The sequence below is a fragment of the Myiozetetes cayanensis genome, unplaced genomic scaffold (genome assembly GCF_022539395.1).
Source record: "Myiozetetes cayanensis isolate MyiCay16 unplaced genomic scaffold, myiCay2020 scf18, whole genome shotgun sequence".
NCBI lineage: Eukaryota > Metazoa > Chordata > Aves > Passeriformes > Tyrannidae > Myiozetetes > Myiozetetes cayanensis.
Window position 1 is genome coordinate 7,874,634 of NW_026087389.1, and position 24,634 is coordinate 7,899,267.

Below are 24,634 nucleotides of genomic sequence, written 5' to 3' on the forward strand. Positions count from 1 at the left end.
CTTTAGCCACCTGAAAATAATGGTTGTTCTCTAATCACTTCATACTTCTCAGTGTCCTAAAATGTACTGGGAGTCTTTAGTATTTTGGGGGTGTGAACTTCAGACTTAATAAGACTTAGATCCAATCAAATCTGGTTGCAATGATGCATCAATTTTCTTGCCTTTGCAGTGTGTGAAAGGGTATTTGAGGTATACATGCAGAAAATTATTAGAGCAGCAAATAAATATTTTGCAAAATAGAAGGGAAACATCAAGCAGTACAATCACCTACTTGGCTTCAGAACTTACAGTTTTTTGGAGAAAAAATAATAAAATAACAGGAATTTACTTGTTTAGTGGGAAACTTCTTGCTTTCACCATTTTGGCTTCAATTCAATAACACATTTAAAGAATTCAAGAGTTAAGTTCATGTTTAAGTATGTTCCTGAGTTAAAGCCAAGAAGTAAAACTGGGCTGTTGAGCCAATATAGAAGGAACACAGCATTAAACCAAAGGTACTGATGGCTGCAACCTCACACACCCAGCTGGGCACGCACAGCATGAAACTCAATATTATGAGCTATGAGTCTCTCCTACATCAGCTAACAGCTCCTGCTCCAAAATCAACAACAGAACGGCTCTATCCACATTTATTTGTCTGTGCCTTGAGCACAAAGTCAAAATGTCACATAGGCTGCCTGTAGGTGGCTTTACCTGCGAGTTCTCAGGGCTCCCATCAATACCTGCAACTCTGCTGCTCTTGGAGAGACTCCCACAAACCCTGCGTGTCAGCTCCACTTCACAGCTGCTGCCACCTGACCTTTCACAACACTCACTGCACCGGGGTGAAACTGCAAAATAGCTTTTCAGGGGTCCACCTCTCTCCAAGATGAAATTTGTTATAAGTGCAAATCTTTCAACCTCACCCATTCTGCGGCATCACAGTACAGACAGTTTTAGACCCCTGCTTCACAAATGTGAATTAGCACATAATGACAAGAAATTAGCTTGTTCAGCAGCCAATCCTAAATCACAAAAGCAAAATAAAAACTAAAATCTCACAGAAAATATACTCCCTTGAAACCAAGGCAAGAGGTTAAAAGGGTACAACAGGGTTTTTAAAGTAACCATGGGTAAATCTAGTTTTACCTTAATATTTGGAAATTCAGAGGGGAAACGTTTAGCTATTTCATAGTCAAAACAAAATTCCTTGATTCTTTCAGCACTTATTCTTAAAAGGACAGACCCTGCACAGGTTTCCTGGATTCAAAGGTGACTACTGGGGAGTGACAGGCATATCTTCGTATTTCCAGTTTTTTCTATCTGCAAAATGGACCAAAACAATGGAGCAGAAGAGGAAGCTGCCATCCTCCACAAAGGAAGGAGACAGGGAAAGGTGCTGTCCCTTAATGCTATTTATACTGCTGCAGCACTCCCAGTTTGTAGAGCTCTGCAGCTGCTGAGCCCTGTGCAGAAAGGGGAGCAGCCTCAGCCCCAAACTGTTCACCCAAAGGGGATGTCAGACCAACTCCAGCCCACGTTGATCTTGCTCGGTTCTAAAACAAACCAGCAGTTTCCAAATACTGATATTTAAACAAATGAAACCCCACCCACAGCCCTCTGAGCAGCCTGGCTCTCTCTGCCTTTAGCTTAACAGGATAGCAAAGCCAATTAAAATAAACAGATTTATGATGCTCACAGCCTTTCTGCATCGGCACCATTCATGGAACACTTACCAAAAAAAATAAAAATAAAAATAAAAAAGAAACAAAACAAATGCAGTAAGGCCTGTAGCCAAAATAGCTGGAGTTACATTGAAGGAAATACTTGAGGGATCGTGCTCACAATGGGCGGTTTCCTGCGGCACCAGCCGTCCCCGCTGCCGCTCTCCCCCAGCAAGGCCCCACAAGAGCATTAAGCCAAGCTCTTGTTCAGAAAGCTCAGGCTTTAACCAGTGGCAAGAGGAAAACAGGGGCAATATTAACTAGAGGTAAATCAGTGCTGGCTTTCCCCACACACTCCCCTTTTAGTCTTCTACAGCTTGAGACCAGATTCACAGAATCACTTCCAGTGACCACAGAGAATCACTCTGAGTTGGAAGGGATCCACATGGATCATCGGTTTCCATGACGTGGGCATGTGTGCATGGGCCTTTGCATCTGAACTCCTGGCTGTAATGGCTTCAAATGCAAAAATGTATAATAAGGAATATATTTATAAAACCAGAAGGACTTTTTCCTATACTCCATAATTACTTCTATTCATACTTTTAAATTACACAACATTTAACAAGGACTATACTCTGGTTAAAATGGAAGGCAGTTTACGAGTGTGACGTTCACTGGTCCAAAAAAAGAAGGCAAAAATAGAAACAAGAGGAAAACAAAGCCAAAAATCCATCCACACCATTAAATTATCATTTTCCTGTCACCACCAGTTTATTCTGACCATATGAACGCTGGTATGTCATTCTTCTCTTGGTCTCACAGGAGGAAAGATGAGGCTCCACTGAAATCAAGAGCAACTCAGAAGTTATCCTAAGGCACATAAAACCGCACCCAGGATACAAAAAAAAATTCTGCTGTCCACTGGTAGCCCAAATTACAAATTCAGACTACAGGCTAGACAGGACTGTTGCACAGGAACACAAGTACCTAAGACAGCAACTCTATGTGTAAAGGCACCACAGTTTGATCATAGTTAGCCTGGAAACTCTTCAGGGCCAAGTCTTTGCTTATCCAGACATGGTGCAAAGTGTCTTGTACATTTGTTGTGCTACATAAAGTATTGACTAGGTTGATACTACATATCCACATGTTTTTAAGAATTCATGTGAATGTACATTTTGCTTTTATTATTTCTTAAATCTCAAAGAAGCACTACCCCGACCACTTTTTTCCCCCCTCTTAGGAGAACAAATCACAGTATCCCTTCCTTACCCTACTGAAGTCTGTGGGAACAGGCTCCAGCTCAGACTTTGCATACTTATTATTTGCCATTAGCTAGTAACTCCCACTCAGAGTGAACCTGTGCTACTTCCATAGTCACCTGCATAAATATTTTTTGTCAAACCACAAAATTGCAGAAAAAAATGAATGAATGACCATTACAAATCCATTTGGGCTACATCATTATCATTTCAGACTACAACCAAATCCCATTTTCCCTTTGCAAATTCAATTTCCATCAATAGCCCTATACATCAGTAGCTGCTCATGTTTGTGGCCTCATTTTTTACATTAAAAAAACTAAAAGATTACTGCCAGTATATAATAGGCAAACTGCATTTTCAATTCCCAACACATGTGCTTCAGGGGGAAAAAAAAGGAAACACAAGGTAAGGGGAAGAAATGCAAATGAATGCACTGCTATCAGCTGTATATTACCCTAGTGACATTACCATACTTCATATCTCTGGTTGCATACTTCAGAGGGGAAAAAAAAACAACACTACACTGCCATTCAAGTAAATTCTTTTATCATTTTACTGAATATTAGTTTACTCTTTAGCTTTCTATTTTATTTACCCAGGGGCAACAGAACCGAGCACAGATTTGCTTTTCTGCATATATAGTTTTTATCTACTTTGGCAAAATTTTTTCCCATGACCAACACGGATAACAAGCTCGATTTCAGGTGAAATGCTGCTTTCCAAGTGACAAGACAAAAATCCAGAATTAAAAAGCATCCCCCAGATACTGAAAAGGTTACACAACTCCTTGGTATGGCAAACCTTCTTTTCCACCCATTCTGAGGAGCAGCAAAGAACAATGAAATCTGCAGGAGTCAAAACTCTAGATTTCCCACCAAAAAAAAAAAAAAAAATTGCAGTGCCTCATTATTACAGCCACCAGTACCCAGCACACTGAGGAAATAACTTGCACTGAATTCCAGCATCTGTGCTGCATGGATAATTCAGTCACGTTAGCTGGTCACTTCTGGTAAACACTCATTCCATTTGTGATGTGCTGCAATGCAACAGAACAGCTCTTGAGGGAATTGGAGCAGGCAGGTAGTTCCTGCCAATCATTTCAAGGGTCCATTCTCACACCAACACACAGAAGATTCAGACACAACGCCAATTAGTGCTAATTGTAGATTTCTCCAAGTCCCTCTGCAACCAAGATGACAGAGACTTCATACGTGGTTTTTAACATAAGTGGCAATAGTAATTTTGTTCACTTCAAAATCCTTTCTGGATGCAGAGCTCTAAGCTTGATAAATAAGGTTTACCAAGTTTTTAAATGGCAAAAGTACCCTCTATTCTAAGAACTGTACACAAATATTTTCCTTTACCTCAGTGGCCACAGCTATCTGAATGGGAAATGGTTGTTCTGTAGGTTTTCATTTCCCATAAACACAAGGATCTTCAGAGACCTTGACAAAGTTTTTAAATGAAAAAATGTGAAGAGCTGCCCACAGCTTCCTGAAGGGCCATCTCAGTTAACCACAGACTGAGCACAGCAGATCAACAAACTCTTGGGGAGTTAATTTCAGGCCAATACTGTCATATTCATCAATGGAGAACTTTGAAGGCGAAGGTCATTTGGTACAAACACCACCTCAGTTCCTCCAGTGAAGTATCTCCATTATCTGTGAAACCCACCGTGAAAGACAAATACGGTTTAAAAAGGATATTTTAGGAATAGAGTTTTCACACTGCAGTTTCACCAAACATCAAAATTAGTCCAACAAAGATGCCCAAGAGTCCGTCCATCCATCCAGACCCTTTCAGGCAATAGATACAACTTAGACCAAAACTGTGTTTGCTGCCAGCATTTCATGCCTTAATCATTGTATGTTTAAATACACACATCTACAAAACAAATGTCATGTCCACAGACCACAAGCTTATAAAGAAAAAAAAACAAAACAGAAAAATGTTAACAATTAATTAAACCAGTTCTCATTACCTCAATTTCCATCTGCAATTATAATCATTTCCCATTTAAAATATCTACCACATTTTATTCTTAATTAAAAATTACATCCTTGCAATGAAGTGCAATATGAATTAACAATTCAAATGTTATCTATGCAAATTCCTTAGTCCTTTGATTTTTTCCCCCATTTATGCAAAGTCATGTGTAGGTTTATTTTTATTAAGCTTGTATAACTTCACTCAACGTCTTCTGCTCTGAACTCTACACAGATTTCAATCCAAGGACGCAGAAATAAGTTGTAAATTATACAATTTCTTTTCAAGTCTCATACCATTCATTGAAGAATCAATACATATGTGAAGAGGTATCTTGCCAAATAATTGAAAAAAAAATCTGTGTAATTTTAAGACATGTTAAATTTTCCAATGGTTTTGACAACAGCCATTTCTTCAGGCCCTGCTGTGTAAAGCCAATGGAGAAATTACTGTAACATAACAAAAACCCATCTTTAAATCAGCTTTGTCTACACCCAGAGTTCAGTGACTTGACTCCTCAACATGACTCTCTGCCCTCAACCCTCCCAGAGGCATCTCTTATCCAGTTTGTTTTTATCTCCCTCTGCAGTATTTTGAGCTTTTATCCCAGATATAAAATTTCTTCCTGTTTCATCAGCCAAGAGCAAACTCATCTCACATTCTCCAGGTGAACAAACCCAACAAACAATATCAATGTCTTACAATATGAATCACTTGCCTCCAATTTCTGTTGATTTCAAAGTAATTCAACAACAAAGCAGCACTAAAACGGTAACTTTGTTCAAAGTCTGTCTAAATGTTTCACCAGCAGCTTTGTATTGAGAAAACCCAAAAGTTTAAAACCCATTTAACAAGAGTGCCATTATAATACTACATCCATAATTACAGACACATCCTACCAACACTGCCTTGCCCAAAGCTTCTCCTCCATCCCATTCCAGCAGGAAACACACCAAGTACAGGAGCAGCTGAAACTGTGCCACACACACACAGCGATGGGGGACTTCTCAGCCAGGATCAGCTCCAAGAGGATGCCTGGGATTTTGTGTTCTGGCTTCCCTGCCAAGAGAGGGCATTCTGCAGCTGGGAGAAATGATGGCATCGCACAGTAAGTTGTCTTCAGCTGTGTGCTCGGGATTATTCCGAAGGGCAATCAGCTGGGCATGCTCGGTAAGGAAGCAAGCAAAGGTGGCCAGCTGCTTCACAGATAAGATCCACACAGAGATTATCATTACAGCCCAGAAGATGAATTTTTCAAGGTCCAGAGGGCAGTGCAATGGCTTTAAACTGAGTACATACTTATGAGGCAATTAGATGCGTCAATATGAGGCACAAGAAAAACGCGGCAGATTGGAGCAAGATCTGCAGTTTACCAAATTACAAGGACAGATCTTGAAGTCAAATTATACAAACACAATTACACAAATTACACTGTAACCTTCAAAGGAAGAGGTCTTCATTGTATTCCAGAAGCCTCATTTTGTTTTATTAATAAATTCTGCCAAGACAAAGTCTGAAGTCATGCATTTATTTCAGTGGCTAGTTTAAAAACCCCTTTATTCAATGATATTTTTCTGTCATAATCTCCTTATCTAATTTAAACAGAGTGCATTCTCCTGCTATGAATGTAATTTTCATTTAAGTTGCTATAACTTGTGCACAAAGGAATATGTCAATTCAGCTCACCAGCTTATGTGTTCTCCTGTGCTGGATGAGAGCAGAAGTAAACTGTTTATTACATCCCAAAAAGAGAGTTGCCTCTTTCTGCTTTCTTGTAAAAAGGCCAGACAGCATCAAGCCCCAATACAGCACACCTGGGAGAAGTCATGGGAAGCTTTTACACAAATACTAACTCTCTTTTCTTTCTTTCCCAGCCTGCAAAGTCTGCTTGAGATAAAAGCAACCAGAAAGGACTAAGATGTCTGAAGGCAGCTCCCTAGCATTGTCTTCTCCCTTTCATTCTTTTAGAAGCAAGCACGTATGAAGTCTCTGTCTCCCCCTCCAATTATGTCATTTGTCCTCTGCTAACTCTTATCCACATTTAAAAAAAAAAAAATCCTTCTATCCAACATTGTAATTGGAGGAGCTTTAAATAGATAATTTAACCTTGTGAGGATGTTCATTTTCACTGAGCGTATCTCTCCAATCTATGAAAGAGACAAACCCTTTCACCTGAGCATGCCATTCTTTAATTGTGACAGCACTGTGAGATAATGCATTTCAAATAGTTGATCAACCTGGGGGGAGTATGAATGCCCAAATATTTAACAATGATGCCTTTCAAATGAAAACTCAGGCTTGCAAAGACAGTTGTTGCATGATCAACAGCATACCAATACTATAACACACAGACATCTTTATTTCACACACTAAAAATATCTGCTTTTTCAGAAACTAATCAGTAATTAGTAGCTTTATCAGTCTCAGCCACTGCACATCAGTTTACCAGCTACTAGCCTCTCTCAGAGAAGAGACTATCCAATTAAAGAGAAATATAAAGATTGCTGCTATTCGTCCGCTATGAAAAATTCCACCAGGTCAGTATCAATGTTGACTTCATGATTCTGAAGCTCCAGAGCAAACCAGATTAATCCTGTAGTCAGCCTTACAGGAGCTGAAAGGGTGAAGGTGTAGCTGTAACATCTTCTAGGTGAGAGAAACTCAGGTAACACTGAGGAAAGGCTCCTTTATTCTCAAGTGTAGTGAGATCTGACAGACAGGTGCATCCAAAGGGAATTCAAGCCATTAAGGGGGAAAAAAATTTTCCCTGGAGAATACAAGCCTTTTCTTCCTCATTGCCAAGGTATTCATCCCCAGCACTGTCAGACATGGGGACCCCTAAGGATGTCTGCTGCCATGATAAATGTTGCCCAAAAAGATACCACAGAGTCCTCACAAGCATCTGGGATCCACTCAGTTCAATCCATTGCTGGGCAGCACAAACCTCTTCCTTGCCAAGGCTGATACCTCGACAACTCCCAGGCCAAGAAGGCTTCCTGGCAGCCTGACTTCACCAGTGGCATTGGCAAGGCGTGAAGATCCTGAATTCCCCACCAGAAAGTTTCTTCTGTCTCTGAAGATGCAAAGAGCCTTCCATCCCCTCTCCGCTCTCCCACTCTGTCTTCACACGGACTAAAGCAGGAGGAAGTCTTGCCCTTTGATACCTAAACTCAGCTGAGCCCAACGAAATGCAGCCAAGAGGTTGAGCTCCTCCTTTGCCACAACAGAGAGAAGCCATCCTGGCTTCAGCAGGCTGGTTCAGTCAGCCTGCACTGCGTGTACCTGGGCAGCAAGTCTGGAAAGCACCACCAAACACTTGACCAGCAGCCTGATGAGCCAGAGTATAGGAGGGAGAAAGCACAGCCATCTCCCCAGAGCTTCTCATCCAAACATACATCTTCAGCTCCCACAATACCCGACAAGAACACTCAAGCCACACTCACTGAGCTGGAAGAAGGCACTGAGGAATTTCATAGTGTTTCTCTGGCCAAAACAATCCATGTCACTGAATGCAAGGAAACAACTGGGTGCCTTTCTTACTGTCTCCTTTCACTGTCACTTTTTAGACATTACACAAGATACAGGAACATAAAAAGCCAGGACAGACTGTGTTTTATGGGTATATTGTGATGAACATGGCCCAAGTGGTTGAAGTCTAATTAAATTTAAATGCTTCTAATTCAGGAGTGACTTTGGTCTAAGGAGAACTGAGGAGTTCAGTTTGCCAGTCACAAGTGCAATTTGTTCACAGTGGCCTTCACTGCAAGGAGGACAGGCTATCAGATTGAGCTTTTCTGTAGCTGTCAGATCCAACCCCAGTGACAAAAGCTAGAGCAAATCAACCTGGTTCAACAACCTGGAACTGATGGAAACACAGACTGTCATCTGAGGAGTGCTGGTTACACACAAGTCAACTCAAGAAGGTATTTTTAGCATGTTTGTTCAGCTTCATCATTTCCAAAGATAGCTACAGCCCAGTCCATTGGTGCCCTTCTCAGGGATACTGGAACATCAGGAGACATCAAGGTCTTCAGGGGCAACACGACCCAACTCTCTTAAAGGCCTGCATGTCTTCAAAGGTTTAAAACCAGGACACTAAAAACTATCATGTTTAAGATCCTACAATACACAGTCCCCCAGAATCATAGCAGGGTTTGGGGTTTTTTCCCCGCCCTCAAGATCATCATTAGATCCTTTCAACTGTTTAATGCTTGGACAAGTCACCTATGGCCTGGTATATTAGACTATTCTGTGTCCTTATAATCGTCCCTTGAAGAACTCTCACATGTTCCGGGGTGAAAATTCTGGGCCTCAAAAACACTCCTGGGATGGCAGGGAAAACAACTAAACTGGGGAAGAAGAGGTAAAGAAAAATATAGGTGAACTTTAGATAAAAATACGTGCTAAAAATAAACTGATTTTTAGAACACTAGTGTGTATTTCACACAGACTCTGTTGTCATTGTTTCTATTGCTTTTTTTCTTGAAACACTAAAGAAAATATACAGCTGCTAAAATGGAGCCTAGACAGGAAAAGGGAGAAATCTGGCTGTGAACATGATTGTACAAATAGCTTGTTTCTTCACTGCTTTTCCTCATTGAAAAAAATGTGTCCATAGGCATTAGTGTTTGAAAACAAGCAATCTCCCCACAATTCCCCTCCATGATAGGAACTGCCCAAACTGATGAAGCAACATGTAAGCTATAAAACATCAATGCCACTGCAGCTTTTCAGGGAAGGAACTGCAATGAAATATCATTGTCCTCTATCAACGTAGCCTGCGGTAGATAAGTTTCTTTCCTGTCAACGTTGCAATAAATCACTCAGTAGTCAGATTTCATCTGATGTTGCACCATCACACTCAAGGTGGAAATCTCCACTAAACTGAACAGCAACTTTTGTTCCCAAGACCAAAAGCAATAGTACCAATAATATAACTGACTACCTGCTGCTATGTGATGCATTTGTTGCTTGGACAAGACTATTCTTGGGGGGGAAACCCTCCAAATTTCATTTCACAATCGTGTCTATAATCATGGATTCAGACACACATTATGAATCCCCAGTGAGAAGTCAGTTCTACTCTACTACTACAACATCTGCTGAAAATTTGTTCTAATCCACCTACTAACTGCTTTACTAATGGAAGAAACCTATTCAGGTATATAATTCCTAGGCTTAATTATTGTTATGCTAGGATTTAAAAGCAGTTGTATTCATACATAAATATATATATAGCAATACATAGCAACTTGAATGCAAAATAGCACCTTCAGGAGCGCTCAACAGATCAGACAGTGTTGCAGACTGATCCAAGAGCATCCTCCTTAGCAGTGAGATAGAAAATATCTGAGAAATCAGGTCCCAGTGTCTGGAAAACTGCTCCAACCACTCAGCCCCGAGGGGATGGGTGACACTATACCCTCAGCTATCCATTCAGACACCGGGGATTGCTCCTTGCAGCTCATCTAAGGCCTGGACAACAAACACTGTGCAAGGGGAAGGGTCCAATTTTTGTAGATGCTGCTTGTATCAATCACAGCAGAAATCAGCAAAAGGCATCAAAGGAAGCACAAGACAGTTCATCAGCTTTGCTGGGCAGACAGGACACTACCACTGGCTTTGATCCTTTATTTCACACAGTATTGCATGGCCCAGACAGCCAGTGGTAACAGAAACAGTCTTCGCCAAAACCACGTATTTCATCTCCAGCTCACCGAGAAAGAACACTCTTGGCAAGGCCCACACACTTCAACATCATCTCCAATGAATACAATTGAAAGTCTGCCAATCAAACTGTAAGGCCCGTGTCTCACTCAGTGTATGTAGTTTAGAAACACCTGGTTTTGTGAGCAAGAGAGCACTGCTTTATTACAGGGGGTGCTCATAGCCTCTGTTAACTGAAAGCACAACTGTCAGGCACATTAATAATTCCATTCTGATCTTCAGCTTTTTAGCAAGTGAACTTGTTACTAATAGAGTGCAAATGAGACAAGCTAGAGTTGTTACTCTTTGACAGTGTGCATCTTACAACCCTCATCTGCCTCTGCAGACACTGCCTGCACCCAAAATGCCTGATGATGATACCCAAACACAGGAGCGAACAGGGGAATGCAATCTCAAACCACAGAAATGAAGAGTCATTGATCAAGATAGCAATCAAAACTGTGAAATGTGAGGGTGTAATCAGGAATACTGTGAAACTCTAAGACTCCTCAGGTCCAAAGAAAAAAGTTAATTTTCTTCCTAAGTTGGTTTTCACCTTGAAGGCTAATTGTTGAAAGAGAAAAGGTCACACTGCTTAATAACATTAAACAGAGAATACAATACATGCAGATAGTGTTTGACATGCAGTATTAATTGCCTTTTAGACAGAGAATCTGTTTGTGCTGTGATGTATCACTCCTTGCATTGAACTGTATACTGATATTCACTTACAACAGGTGTCACCACTGTGTGGGCAAGTCCCCTTTACCTTACAATCCTGCATCACTGTATACCAGGTTTGCTCTTTTATTTTTAAACACAGCTGGCTTCTTGGCACATAAATATGAAATCCTGTGTGGTTTTAAGTGATTGATTGAAAAGAAAGGCTTTTCTGTTTTGATACCACGTTCAAGAAATTTACACACAACTCTTACATTGCCTTCAAGGGTGAAGGAAATGTGCTCTTCATCATGTCATCTACTTACTAATTATGTTTTGTTCCTACAAAACACTACTTTAGCAGTTTACTCAAGAAAACAGTCTCTTGCTTTGATTACCAGGGTAGCTAGATCCGCCTCTTTTTGCCCTTGGTTTGCCCTCTTGCTTGATTCATAAACATAACTGAACCAAAGTAATTGGAAGCAAAAGAAAAGGTGAGAGAAAACTAAACCTGAGAAATTAAAGTAACACGTAGCTCATAAGACTCAGGCACTTCAAAGGAAAGTTAAACAGGAAATGAGATTTAGACCTTCCAAAAGGTTCTTTTAATCAGAATTAAGAATTCCAGGAATTCTTAAACATTTCTGAACTCACGAGAAGCACTGAGCAAGATGACAGCAACCCAAAGAACTACCTGATAAAAATACTGGCATTCATTTTTCCACAGACTCAAGTTTCACACAGCAGAATTTAAACCAAGATGCAGAAGAACAGAAATGCTCATGTAGACACTGGCCCAACATTGCCAGATTCTGAACTCCAGAAGAGGTAGAGCAAACACCTCCCCAAATGCTTCCACGCACCACAGCACCTGGTCAATCCTTTCTGGAAATGCTGCTTCTTAAGACACAAATTATTTCTTCCAAACCAGATATCCTCACCAGTGACAGGAAGCCTTGCCACCGAGAACTGAACCTTCATAAGCACAGAGGGCAACCACCCCACAGCACCATGTCCATCACTGTCCATTTGAGAAGCCTGTCCTGTAAACCGATGATGATGGTTTCCTGCACCCTGTGATCAACTCACCAGAGCACCAACACATCCTCTTTTGGACACTTCATCAGAGCACTACCTTCAGATATTTACTCTGATGTTATGGTTCAGCGGAGCCCCTGGTGGTCTAGGGGGTAAAGGCGCCGCGCTATCACCGCGGAGACCCGGGTTCGATTCCCGGTCAGGGCCACTCCCGGGCAGGTGGGGCTCGTTAGCCCTTAAAGGCAACCCACCTACGTCCTAAGGACCTCGCTGCCACCGTCCAAGCTCGCTTGGCCCCGGCAGATGAACCTTAGGATTAAAGGGTGGGCTCAGTTCCGCGCACACTGTGTCTCACCTAAAAAATCCAATGCGCAGGCTGGAAGGTGGAAAGACCTTCCCCGGATCTTCGCTCGCGAAGACTGGCCATTATTATTATTATTATTATTATTATTATGGTTCAGCATTGCCTTACTAGGAAGCACCACCACTGCTGCAGTCCGAATTCCACTGAACTTGACTCAGGTCAATCACTTGTACTGACAACCTGCTGGCCATGGGGTAGAAGCCAGCTGACAACACGACAACAGCTTCTTCCATGAATTGGTGTAATGCAGAAATATCCAAGACAAAAACTGTGGGCATAGGGATCCAGACTGCTTTTTCCATTGGAAGTCATCCCTGCAGAACATTGCCCAAATGTGCCAGAGGAAGCCTGTGCTACTCTGCCAGTACAGGACCCCTGGGTCTCAGCATTTCCCACAGCCCCCAAGATATTTTTAAACTACTTTTAACTGCCAAGTATTCTTTACTGCATTTATTGTTCAGTGATGACTTAAAGTAAGTATTTATTTTTAAATTATATTTGACATTTTGGAAAATAAACCAATTCCTACATATGCAAAAATTAGAAATTAATGAGATCTGGCAATTATCTTGATGGAAAGAACCAAGCAACTTAGTTGAACATACAGAGACTTACTAAAAAAAAAGTCTGCTCCAGTAGTTAAAAAACAAACGAAATTGCTTCTTATTGATTTTAATTTAGGTTGAAACACTAGCTGTCTCTCCAACAAAGCTAGAAATGGAAACAACTATAAATGAGTACAAGATGTGATAAGATAGACAGATTTTTAAGCAATCTAGTATAGAGATGGCCTCCAGTTTAGACTGTAGTTAAAATATGATATTAGATGTATGGATCAATAAGTAAGTTTGCATTTGTCTCAGCTCCAAAAGCTGGAGAGCTCCACGTCTTTTTTTCTTTAGCTACTCTAAAATGTTGTCCAATTAAGCTCCACTGTTTTTTTTCTTACAGATCCTCTAGATTCTAATTTACAAATAAAATCAAGAGAAGCAATTAAATGTTAAGTACTATCAGCATGTTTCCCCAAGTGATGCACATGTGCAACAGAACAGAAGCAGTCCGATCTTGATACAGAAGACCAGGTTACAAATTGAAATACATTCCTATTACCATTACTCGCAGCTTCACGCTCCGCCAAGTAACAACATCAGGCACCACACGCTGCCCGTGCGTGCACACAGGAGGCTCCTGGGCCACAACACTCACAGGCTGCAGCAGCTCCAGAGCCACTTTACTCCTCCAGCCTCCAGAGCCAGCACAGACACAGAGCAGGGGCAAACAGGGGCTTAGAGTGCACAAGAAGAGTAAGTGCAGCGCAGAACAGTGCTGGAAGGGACTTTTGGTGATGGCCATCCAGTCCATCATGTTCAAGGCTAATTAAAAGCTTCCTGGCAGACTGCCTGGTCACTCCTCTCTGCTCTCCAGACAGCACACACTGCCAGGGCCTGCCTGGCTCACACGGCACTCTGTCCTGAAGCACACCAGAAGTATCAGTATCGATCAAACACGATTTATGATCCTTTCAGCGTGCCAGAACTTGAGGCAATACTACCTGATAGGTATGGATCAGATCTTCTCAGTGCTTTTTGTGAAGGCTTTTATACTTGCAAGACTGGACTCCCTCTCTCCTTTAAATATAAGGATCTCCCCACTTTCTCACCCACCTTCACAGGCACCAGTCTCTTTCTAGGCAGGATAATACCAGCTGGGGCAGAAGGGACTGCTTTTTCCTCAATTGTTGCATGATGCTAATTTGCCAAAACAGCCAGGATCAAAGTGAAAAGCTTGAAGGACCCAAGGGAAGCCACCCTAACTGTCAACCAAAGCCAGCAGCTTGAGTACAGTAGGGAGATGAGGGTATGGATGGTGGGAAAAAACCAAAATAACTCCACCACATTCCAAGAAATCTACTCCTCTTTGGGGTCTCATCCAAATTGTAATCCCCACTGCAAGGTTCTGATGAACCTCATCTGTCAGTCACATCAGTGTTACCACACAAGGGCAATAACTGAGGCCAGGTCACAGGCAGGTTCTGGAGCTGTGTGAAGCTTTCAGTGTATAATGCTTAACAGAAGTCAAACCCTAAACTTACCCACTTTAGATAACTCCACAACAGTTATGGGATGCACTGACTGCTACTGCCTTAAAAAATGTTGGGCTAAAAAAGGAAACAAACAAAACCACAAGAAATTATGTATCTGAGACACCAACACTGCAGATGACTTAAGCCTTTCTTTCTATTTCTAAAATTGCCATTATAGCACCATTCAAATCACATTTAAAAAAAAAAAAAAAAAAAGGGAAACAAATTCAAAGAGTTTATTTTAGGCTACATCCACTGAACAGCAGAGTATTTTGTTCAGCACTGACTCCAGTAATGATCTAGAAGTCATACTAGGCAAACAATCAACATGAGCTTCCTTGCTGTGGCAGAGAAATAGGCCACTGAAAATCCTTGGACAAACAGAAAGGGCAGTAGCATTGCACATACATAAAACGAATAAGACCAGTGTTCAGTTCTGGTGAGCACCTTTCTGGAAAAAAGAAAAATGGAAAAAAAGGCAAAAAAGCCCCAGATTGCTAACAAAAATTAATCAAGGGTTGGATAAAATCTGGTGGCAAAGGGCTTGTGGGGTTCAGGTCACTGAGTTAATCAGGACATTGTGACATGGTTTTATTATAATGGACTCTCATGGTAACAAAATACCAGAGGGCTCTTAAAATCAGTAGAGAAAAATGAAACAGGTAAGAGACAGTTGTTAAAGTGGTTGTATATTTGGAATTTGATCTTCAGTAATTTGAACAACTACTTTTTTTGGTGGTTTATTTATTTTGGTAACTATTCAAGGAAAAAAATTGGGTATCATTTAAAAAAGAGCATCAAACAAATAATTGATTTAAAAGAGACAACTGACAGCTGCTGACAGGAAAACTCTCAAATGCCTTTGCAACAGCCACAGTTTTGCTCAAAAAAAAAAAAATAGATACAATGCAACAGAACAACTCCAAGGAGTGATTGTTATGGTAAGTACCCTCCAAAAAGCCAGAATTTTTATGGATGGATTGGACATCTCCACCCCAGGCAGAATCATCCCAAGAAATGGTTCTGCATTTCACCATATGGTAAAAGAAAAGCTCTCCAAGAAGCATAAAGACAGTAGTAAAACTGTGCACCTTTGACACAAAGCCACCCTATGGAACTGCTGAACACACCCACAATTGTATTTGAGAATAATGCCATGATGAGGTTTATGGTGCAAATCCCCACCTGCTGAAAGCTGCCACAGCAACAGCAGCAGCTGAGGAGCTGCCATTCCACCAAGGGAAGACATCATGGAATTTGCACATCTTGCACCCCCAGTTCGCAAATTTAACAATGAATTAATTCACAGTAAACAGAAAGGAAGTGTTTTGCAATGCATAAACAATGTAGTAAGAAACAATTTAAAAGGTCACAGCTTCGGAAACTGCTGTCGCTGAGCACAAACTTTTAACACTTGCTTAAAGAGCTAAAACTGCACAAAGGTGTCACTTTGGAACACAAACAGCTATACAGAAGCCATATAATCTGATGCAAAACCCTTGGGCAAAGAAGGAAAAATAAACAACTAATTTTAGAACCTGAACACTCCATTAGCAGTTCTCACCAATTAAAATATGATGCAACTGCTGTCAAACAGGCAAATTTTAGTTGTATTTAAAGGATGGATTTAAATACAAAATACACAAGCTACTGCACTTCAAGAACAATAACTCAACTAGCTCCAAGTAGCATGGAGGCCAGCAAGAATAGACACTCAACTGGCTCTCTCTGCCTACCCAGCAAGTGGATGCAAAATTTAAGAGACAGCCATGCTGCACAATCCTCATTTCTCCTCTGACTGCAGTAAATCTATACCATAATCTCCAGAAGTCTAAAAGCACCTTAGGAATCTAAATGCCAATGAAAGTCTATTGAAAATTTAATCCCTAAATTCACTTGTGATAGCAATGCAGATCTGTAACTCATTATTTCAAAGCTACTAGATATCTTTATTGTCTTAGCTCGGCGTTTCCAGGGGGTAGGAGGGTAGGGAGGGATGGACAGACAGAAGTCTGATGCTGAGGCCCACTAAACTGAGGTTTATAAAAACATGCATCCACCATAAAAATACCTAAACTTCCTCTAAAAAACTCTTAGATAATTATTTATTTTGAGACGCGTATCACTTTCTTACCTCCTGAGATATAAAACAAATTCCTCTGAAATCCAGAAGGGAAGGAAAAAAAAAACCCACAAAAACAAAACAAGCAAACACCACAAAAACAACAAAAACAAAACCCAAACAAACAACCAAATATCCCCCAAAAAAAACAAACAAAAAAAGGGGAGAAAAAACAAAACAAAACAACGGAAAAAAAGATTTTACAGGAGAGCATTTCTAAGCACACCAAACTGACACAAAGGCAGGGACTGGTCCTCAGTGGTGCAGGGACTACTTCACAGACATTCTTGTTTTAAAGAAATGTAACGAGGCCCAAAGAAAGTAACTTGCTTACTGTTGAGGACCATCAGCAAGGGTCAAGACAGAATCATTTCTATTTACCTCTGGAGCAAAAAAGTTATTTTCCAGTGCACTGGCACAACTGAACCTACCACCATTTCCTACTCATTCAGCGTTCACCTCTTCTTACAGTGAAGTTCCTCTTCCACTCTGGGACAACTAACATTGGCAATCAACCAGTCTGACAAACTCCCCAAGGACCTCCAGGTCCAAAAATTCAGACTGTTGAAAAGCAGTAATCCAAACGAGGAATAAGAAAAGGGCAAAGCACTGCTATGGTTAAAGCAAGTATTACAGTATTTCCTATGGCTCTTACAAGCCTCCTACAAGGATAGAAAATGGAAAGAGTGAGGTGTGGGGAAACTGAACCACTCTCCACTTTGCCTGCAAGGAGTTATCAGACAGCTTTCCTTTCCTGTCAGCAGGATAAACTGACTCCAAACAGAAGAACTTGAACAGCACTCTGTCAGGGAGACAGGCACATTTTATTTCAAAAAAGAAAAAAAGAGAACAAAACAGCTGCCACAAGACCAAATAACATCCTACATTTTGCTCCTAAATACCAATGCAGCTCTTCAGGGCTCAAGGTCTCATTCATTACACTGCTGCAAGCAGAGAAAAGGATTTTTCAAAGCAGTTTTCCTAAGCTAAGCATCCAAGTCTCAAAACACCTAGATTTTCTTTAGAAAGGCCTCCATGCTATGAATGCAAAGTCCCTCAAACCAGGCACTGGACAGGATAAACATGTATCAGGCATCACTGCAGCATTTATGCACAGAAGAACTGCAACACCCACATCACTTGAGATTTTATGTGTCAGTGCTGCTGGCAGGTGCATGATGCGGTCAAGTTTTAAGTTCTAGAAAATGGTTCATCATTATTCAAATGACTTGATAATTAAGAACAACAGTACTTCAACTCTCAAGCAAACTCACAGATGCATAATAAAACCACATTAAAAAAAAAAAAAAGGCCATGCACCAACTGATTTTACTTTAACCATAGTTGACTTGAAGACTAATTCAAATTGCTGTAAGGTGAGCCATTCAGTAAAAACACGTCTTACAGTGATTGCATAAACTTCTTAGCTTCCTTACTGCCCTGTGTCCTGCCTCCTTTTCCAGACAGGTGGGGAGTTTATTCCCACCACTGTTTCCTCCAGCTTCCCAGCGGTAATCAGGGAAAAGGAAAAATGAAACAAGAACAGCAATACCCATGGATTATCTCAGTATCATCACTGCTGTGCTTGCAATCTGCACCCTCATTCATCTGTTCACTTTCAGGGTGGGAAGAGATTCTGCTTAGGCCACAAATATGTGACAGCTCAAGGCATAAAGCAGGAATCTGCCGTGTCCTGGCAGCTGTGCCTCGAGAAGATGACTGTACATTCAAAGGCAAGCATTTGGAGACAGGACCAGTGTAGCCCAGATTCATCTATGAGTACACCTGCCCTCACTGAACTGGGGGAGATCCCACTGCAGAGCTGTACGACCTGACAGCAGCATCAAAACAAAGAAGCCAACTTGAGTTGCCCCAGGGCAAGTTATCTGTAGCCTCCACCACAGATAACATGATCATCAGCACTAGCACAAGGTACTGAGTAATGGGAAAATTAACAGCAATCAAGGATCACTTCTCTGATTTTTTTTCCTCTAAGGGTTTATTGACACACCATTGTGAAAATGAGCTGCTTTCATCAGGAGTTACTCTCTAGTTGGGCACCTTTCAGTTGGCTACAACCCAAGTGCTGCTGTTTAATATGAAAGGGCACATGAATGTACATCTTCCTTCTCTGCCTTGCTTCCAGCCCCTGCATGTCTCCACCAAACTGATACAGCCCAATTCCACCAGGGACTATCTGGCAGTTGGTGAAGTCACATTCTCATGAACCCGGTGCAAGAAGATGCAGATCCACAATTTTCACTTGGAAGAAACACTGACAGGAGTTTACCTCACAAAGAAAGGAAAACTTTGTAAAGATATTTAGACACATAAAGCAGCAAGCAGTCCCCAGAGGGGATATATAAACCAACCATTTGGTGCATATCTGCATCCTCAGATGACTCCATACTTTTAAAGAGCATTTCTCTGATGAAATTCCACTTCCTAAAATACTTAACTGTTGTTTAGAATTAAAGTTGAAGTAATGTGACACATAAACATAAATAATTACAATTTCATCAGCACACAGGAACAGCTCTGATCTTTAAAAATGGAAGCACAGCAACTTGGGCAAAAAGAAAATCAGGCTCATTTTTTCATCATGTCTCAGATTAAAGTTATATATTAGCTAAAATACAGTGTTATTACTAAACCCTTAGGCTTCAGAGCACATCATGCCACATGTTCATTTGGCTGTTAAAAAGAAGCAACCAAATGATTAGCATTTTTTCCAAGGACAGTTGAGATTAATAGTTTGAAGTCATTTCTTTAATTTAACCACGGAACTTGAACATTGAAATTAGAGTCAACTTTAATAACATTTTATTTCAGAAAACTCTAAGTATGGTAGTCCTTGAGCACTGATCGTAAGATGGATAGAGCCCTCACTGTTAGCAGTCTTGTCTATAATTGGAAACAAACCCCAACTATTAAATTTGCAGAATTTGATAGCAGTACAGCCAACACTTGTCCCTGCAAAGACCCAGAAACCAGGAGTGAAACCGTCACCCTACCAAAATCAGTAAGCGGTTTTCTGTGACTTTTATGGTACCGAGCAGGATCTATTTGTTCAACAAAGATACCCAGTGCAGATGCAGCTGGGACTGGTGAAGGACATGACATCTCTGTGCCTGACTCATGGTAGTTCCTCTCTGCTTTAAGACATCCATTTTCTGAACAGAATCAGAAACCCTTTTATCCCCATTTCCTAGACAAAAAGAAGAGACAGGGGATGAGAGAGCAGTAATAGAAATCCTAACTCACACACAGGAAAAAAAAATCCTCCCTGCTCTTCCAAGCGAACACAGGCTTTGCAGGCACCGCAAACACCCCAACGGGACTCAGGGAATTCCAGTTACCCTCAAATTGTGTTCTTTTCTTTTTTTTGGATGCACTGAAATCCTTTCCTTCTGTGATGCCTCTCCCTCACTCCCAGCTTTAAGATGCCTCTCACTCTGCCTGCTAGCACAGACAGACAAGTGACTGCTTGAAGATTTTGGAAAGCTGGGTCCAGGCCCCGCTAACCACAAACCCACTAAGAGATAGCAAAGCTCTCCCTGGAGTTTCCCCCCCAGGAGCAAACAGCAAGCTCAGCTCTTACAGCCTGGGAAGGCTCACTTGACATTCTTTATCTGCAAGGACTCCATTAGCAACTTCCCGTAACGTAAAGCATATTTTAAAACGTCACTGAAAATAAGGGATAATTAAAATGTAAGAAGTGTCATCTTCATAAAAGCCACAGGACTAAATAAAGTCTTGGAGGGCCCTCTCCTGTACATTCTGTATTTCTCTACGTGCACAACGCACCTTCCTCTGTAAAATCTTTAATAGACAAAGCCAGTCTCCTCTGTACCTTTAAAAATATCTCAAGTAGTATTTGATTAGTTCATAAGGAAAAGCTCCTAGTATAATTTTTCCTCCAAGCAGAAGACAGTTACATGCAAAATTAACTCTCAACTCAGAACTACGAAGACTCAAAATCCAAATCCTATTTAGGCAGTTACCAGGTCAGCAACAATTTGATTCATTATCAAAGAGCTAATCTAGACTTGAGAAAATTACTTTCATTTATGCATCTAGCCCAAGAAAATGGTAGCAATTGTCATTCTTTAGATGACAGGATTGTCACAGCAACAGCTAAGAACTGCACAAATGTATACTTTTTCCTTTACAAAAAAATATTTACCCTCTCTTGGCAAAGCACAGAGAAATCAGGTAGGAAGGATATTTTCATAACACTGATATTTACGTCTTACTGATTTTTGGTACTGTGAATTTAGATTAATGAGCAAACAGACCCCACGGAAACAACCTCTCTTACCTTGTCTCGGTTAGATTTATTAAGCAATGCAATTACCAGTGACAAGCCCACAGAGAAATGCACTAAACACTTCAGAAAGAGGAAAACCTTACCCACATATTTTTTTTTGTGCCAGAATGACTCCTTTCTCTTATTGCAACCAAAGGAACAGCAACAAAAATACCTACCTAAACAGTGAAAACGTATTACAGCCCCCCTAACAAAGGAATACTGCAAAGACTTATTTTCTACATGGTTCATTTATTGTTGCTGAACAAAGAAAAGAATAGCCTTTATGTTTCCTCACAAAGTAAAGTGATTTGCAGGGGAGAAAATAAATAGTGACCTCTCTTTCATTTAAAGGGAGCGAGATATGAAGCAGAGGGAAGAGAGATGCTTGTAAATTACCACCAAAACAACAAACACTTTAGTTCTCTAATCCTCTCTAGAAAATGCTATGAAAAGGTACAGAAACATTCGTGGTGGGTACTAAATGGTTAATATGTGGCCGGGATTCCCCGCCAACACAAATTCCGATGATTTGCCATTGGATGTTGTCAGCACCGATGTCCTGTTATAGTCCACCGCGATCCTCCCTGCAGCTTTCCTGCCTCGGGCATCTCTGATGTACGGGATCAGAGTCTGGAGCGTCCCCGTTCATCACGATGTTTCCCTCACCACCCCTTGCCTGCACACACACCGGGTACTGCTGCTCTTCAGAAGGCGGCACACAGGAGCAAGCAAGTCACCGAGGTCTAACATGGTAGCTCCGTACAAAAAACTAAATGCACAAATCCCTTCTGGAAAAGAGTTTGCTTTCCAAGCAAGCCTTTTAGCCATGAACAGCCCTGAAACATTCCCAAGTATTACACAGCTGTTTTATGGCTTCTGGTGTTAGAGAGTTTACCAACACACTGCAAACGTCCACAGACCTACTACTCTCTGCTTGCATCCATCTTCATATTCCAACCATAAAACGCAAATATTATCTGGTTCAAACCTTGCTGATCTAAATCAGCAAGCCATACAATACTGTCATATTAAGCCGACATCAGAGCTTGTTTTCCTGCAGCGTTCCTGGAGCCTGCCTTCTAGATGTAATTACTGTACAATATATATAAGAACCAGAGAGAAAGGCTTCACTCTGAGCGCTGAAATTGAGAAGAAATCAATACAAAGAAGATAAATGTTTCGTCAAAAGCTGCAGAGGTATTAACCCTCTCTCCAACTTAGTTTCTTTCTGCTTCAAATCATTTTACCATGTGAGAAGCTGCTGGAAGGAACGGGATGTGGTGGGTCTTATCTGCTTAGCTCTGTACTTGGCAATGGAAAAAAATTTAATTCAGAAAGAAAAATAAAAAATTATTAAAAAAATAAATAAAAGGAAACACAAGTGGAAGTTCCTATAAAGCCTCCGGAATTTCATTCTTTCTTTTCACACTCGCACACCTGGAGGCAGCGAACAACCGGGGCTGTCTCAGGAGCCCACGGAAGGGACGCGAGGAGTCGCGGGGTGGGGAGGTGGACGCACCTCCCTGGGGATGGGGGCTCGCCCTGCCCGGGGCGCCTGACCCCGTACGCACCCCCACCGCGGCCCCCCGCGCCGCCACCGCCGGGAGGAGGAGGGGAGCGCAGGGAAAAGCCAACAGCCCAAGGAAGCGCTGGGGGTGCCGAGCCGTGCCCGCCCCGGGGCGACCCGCGGGACACGCGCGTGTCGCGGGCACGCGCCGGGCGGGGCCCGCGCTGCGCGCCCGCGGAGGGGCGCGCGCCCCGCGGGGGCTCCCGGCGGCGCCGCAGCGCCCCTGGAGGGCGGCCCGGGAACTGCGCGGGGAGGCGGCGGGAGCCACGAGCCCCGAGAGTTCCCCCGGGCCGGGGCCGCGCGGGGGGGATGCGGATCCCGGATCCCGACGCGGGTCCCAACGCGGGCGAGGGCACACTCGGGCCCCGTTAAGCTGCGCCCCTGCAGCTCGACGCGGGGCGAGAAGCGATGCACGGACACCGGCCGTGCGGGGCGAAGTGGGGGGGTTGGACAGCGCGGCGGGCGCCGGGAGCCCCCCAACCGCGCAGCCCCCTCTCCCGCGGGAGATGAGCCGTGGTGGCCGCACAGACCCAGTCCCGGAGCGGGGCGGGCGCGCAGCCCCGCGGCCCCCCGCCCTGCCAAGGTCAGCACGCGGCACGGCGAGACACCCACCGCGGACACGAGTGGGGCGGGGAGGGCGCGGACCCGGCACCGCGAAGTTTGTGGCGGGGGGCGCGGGGCTGCAGCGCGGGGTCGGAGTGCCGAGTCCAGCTCCCCTTCGGGGCGGCGAGCGGCGGTCCCGCAGCACAAAGGGAGCTGTAAGCAGCCCCACGGAAGAAGGGCAGCGTGCGAGGAACCCCCTCCGCCCGGCCCACGCTGCCGGGGGCTGCATTGCACCGGAGAGAGGGGACACGGCGCCGGGAGCGCGGAGCCGAGCCCGGGCACCGCTCACGGCCCCACTCGCGGGCAGCGCTGCCCGCAGCCCGGAGGGTGCTGCGGAGCGGGGGGAGACCCAGCGCTGGGGCCGCCCGGGCAAAGGGGCCCCCGCGGTTCCCAGGCGCATCCTCCGCACTCGCTGCGTGCCCCGCCGGCACCGCACGGGGGTCGCGGACACGTGTGGCGGAGGCACCGGGAGCCCCCCCAGCCGCCGCGCTCACTCACCGGGGAAGCACACCACATCATGGAGCACGGAGCTGGTGATTTTCAAGAAAAAGATCCACCAACACGGTTGCAGTAGCCTCCGCATGTCCAAAGCCGCACATCGAAAGGGGAGAGGGGCTAAAATAATTAACACACGGGGGAAGGGGGGAAGGGGGTAAGAGGGGGGTGGATGAGGAGGGGGGGTAAGAAAAAAAAAAAGGGGAGGAAAGAAAAAAAAACTTGTTGAAAATAAGTTTCTCCCCGCACCCCTTCTTCCTGCGGGAGAAAGCTGGGGGGCTCCTGCTCGCCTCCTCAACGCGGGGGGGAAGGAAAAAAAAAAAAAAATCCCGCAAAGCGCGGGGCAGGGGGAGCACAGCGAGGAGCGGCGGCGGGGCGCGGGGACCCCCCCGCGCGGTGTGTGCGCGGCTCAGGCGGGCAGCGGGGCGCGCCGCATGCCGCGGAGCGAGCGGGCGCTCAGAGCCGCCTCCGCGCACGGCCGGGCGGGCGGCGGGCAGCCGGGGCCCCGGCGCGCTCCATCCTGCCGTACAGGAAGTGGCGGGCGAGCCCGGATCCTGGCGGAGACTTTAAAGCGGGGCGAGGGAGAGGAGGGAGAGGGAGAGAGAGAGAGGAGGGAGCGGGAGCGCGGCGCGCTGGCGGCGAGGCGAAGCGAGGCGGCGGCGCGCCGGGCGCCCCGGCGGCGCGCCCCCGCCGCCCTTAAAGCGGCCGCGGCGGCGGGACGGGGGCGCGCTCGTGTGCGCGCACCCCGCACCGCAGCCGCTGTGTGAGCGTGTATGTGTGGGTATAT

The 24,634-nt window shown here is 43.7% G+C and overlaps 1 protein-coding gene across 1 annotated transcript in view; it reads right to left on the bottom strand.

The window, feature by feature from the left end:
* PTPRG (protein tyrosine phosphatase receptor type G) overlaps positions 1-24,246 on the bottom strand; it is a 395,341-nt gene extending 371,095 nt beyond the window's left edge. Inside the window, exon 1 of the mRNA XM_050312873.1 lies at positions 23,851-24,246. Coding sequence (XP_050168830.1) covers positions 23,851-23,935 — 85 coding nt within the window. The 5' untranslated portion in view covers positions 23,936-24,246. The remainder of the gene's footprint in view (positions 1-23,850) is intronic.
* Positions 24,247-24,634: the final 388 nt, after the last annotated feature.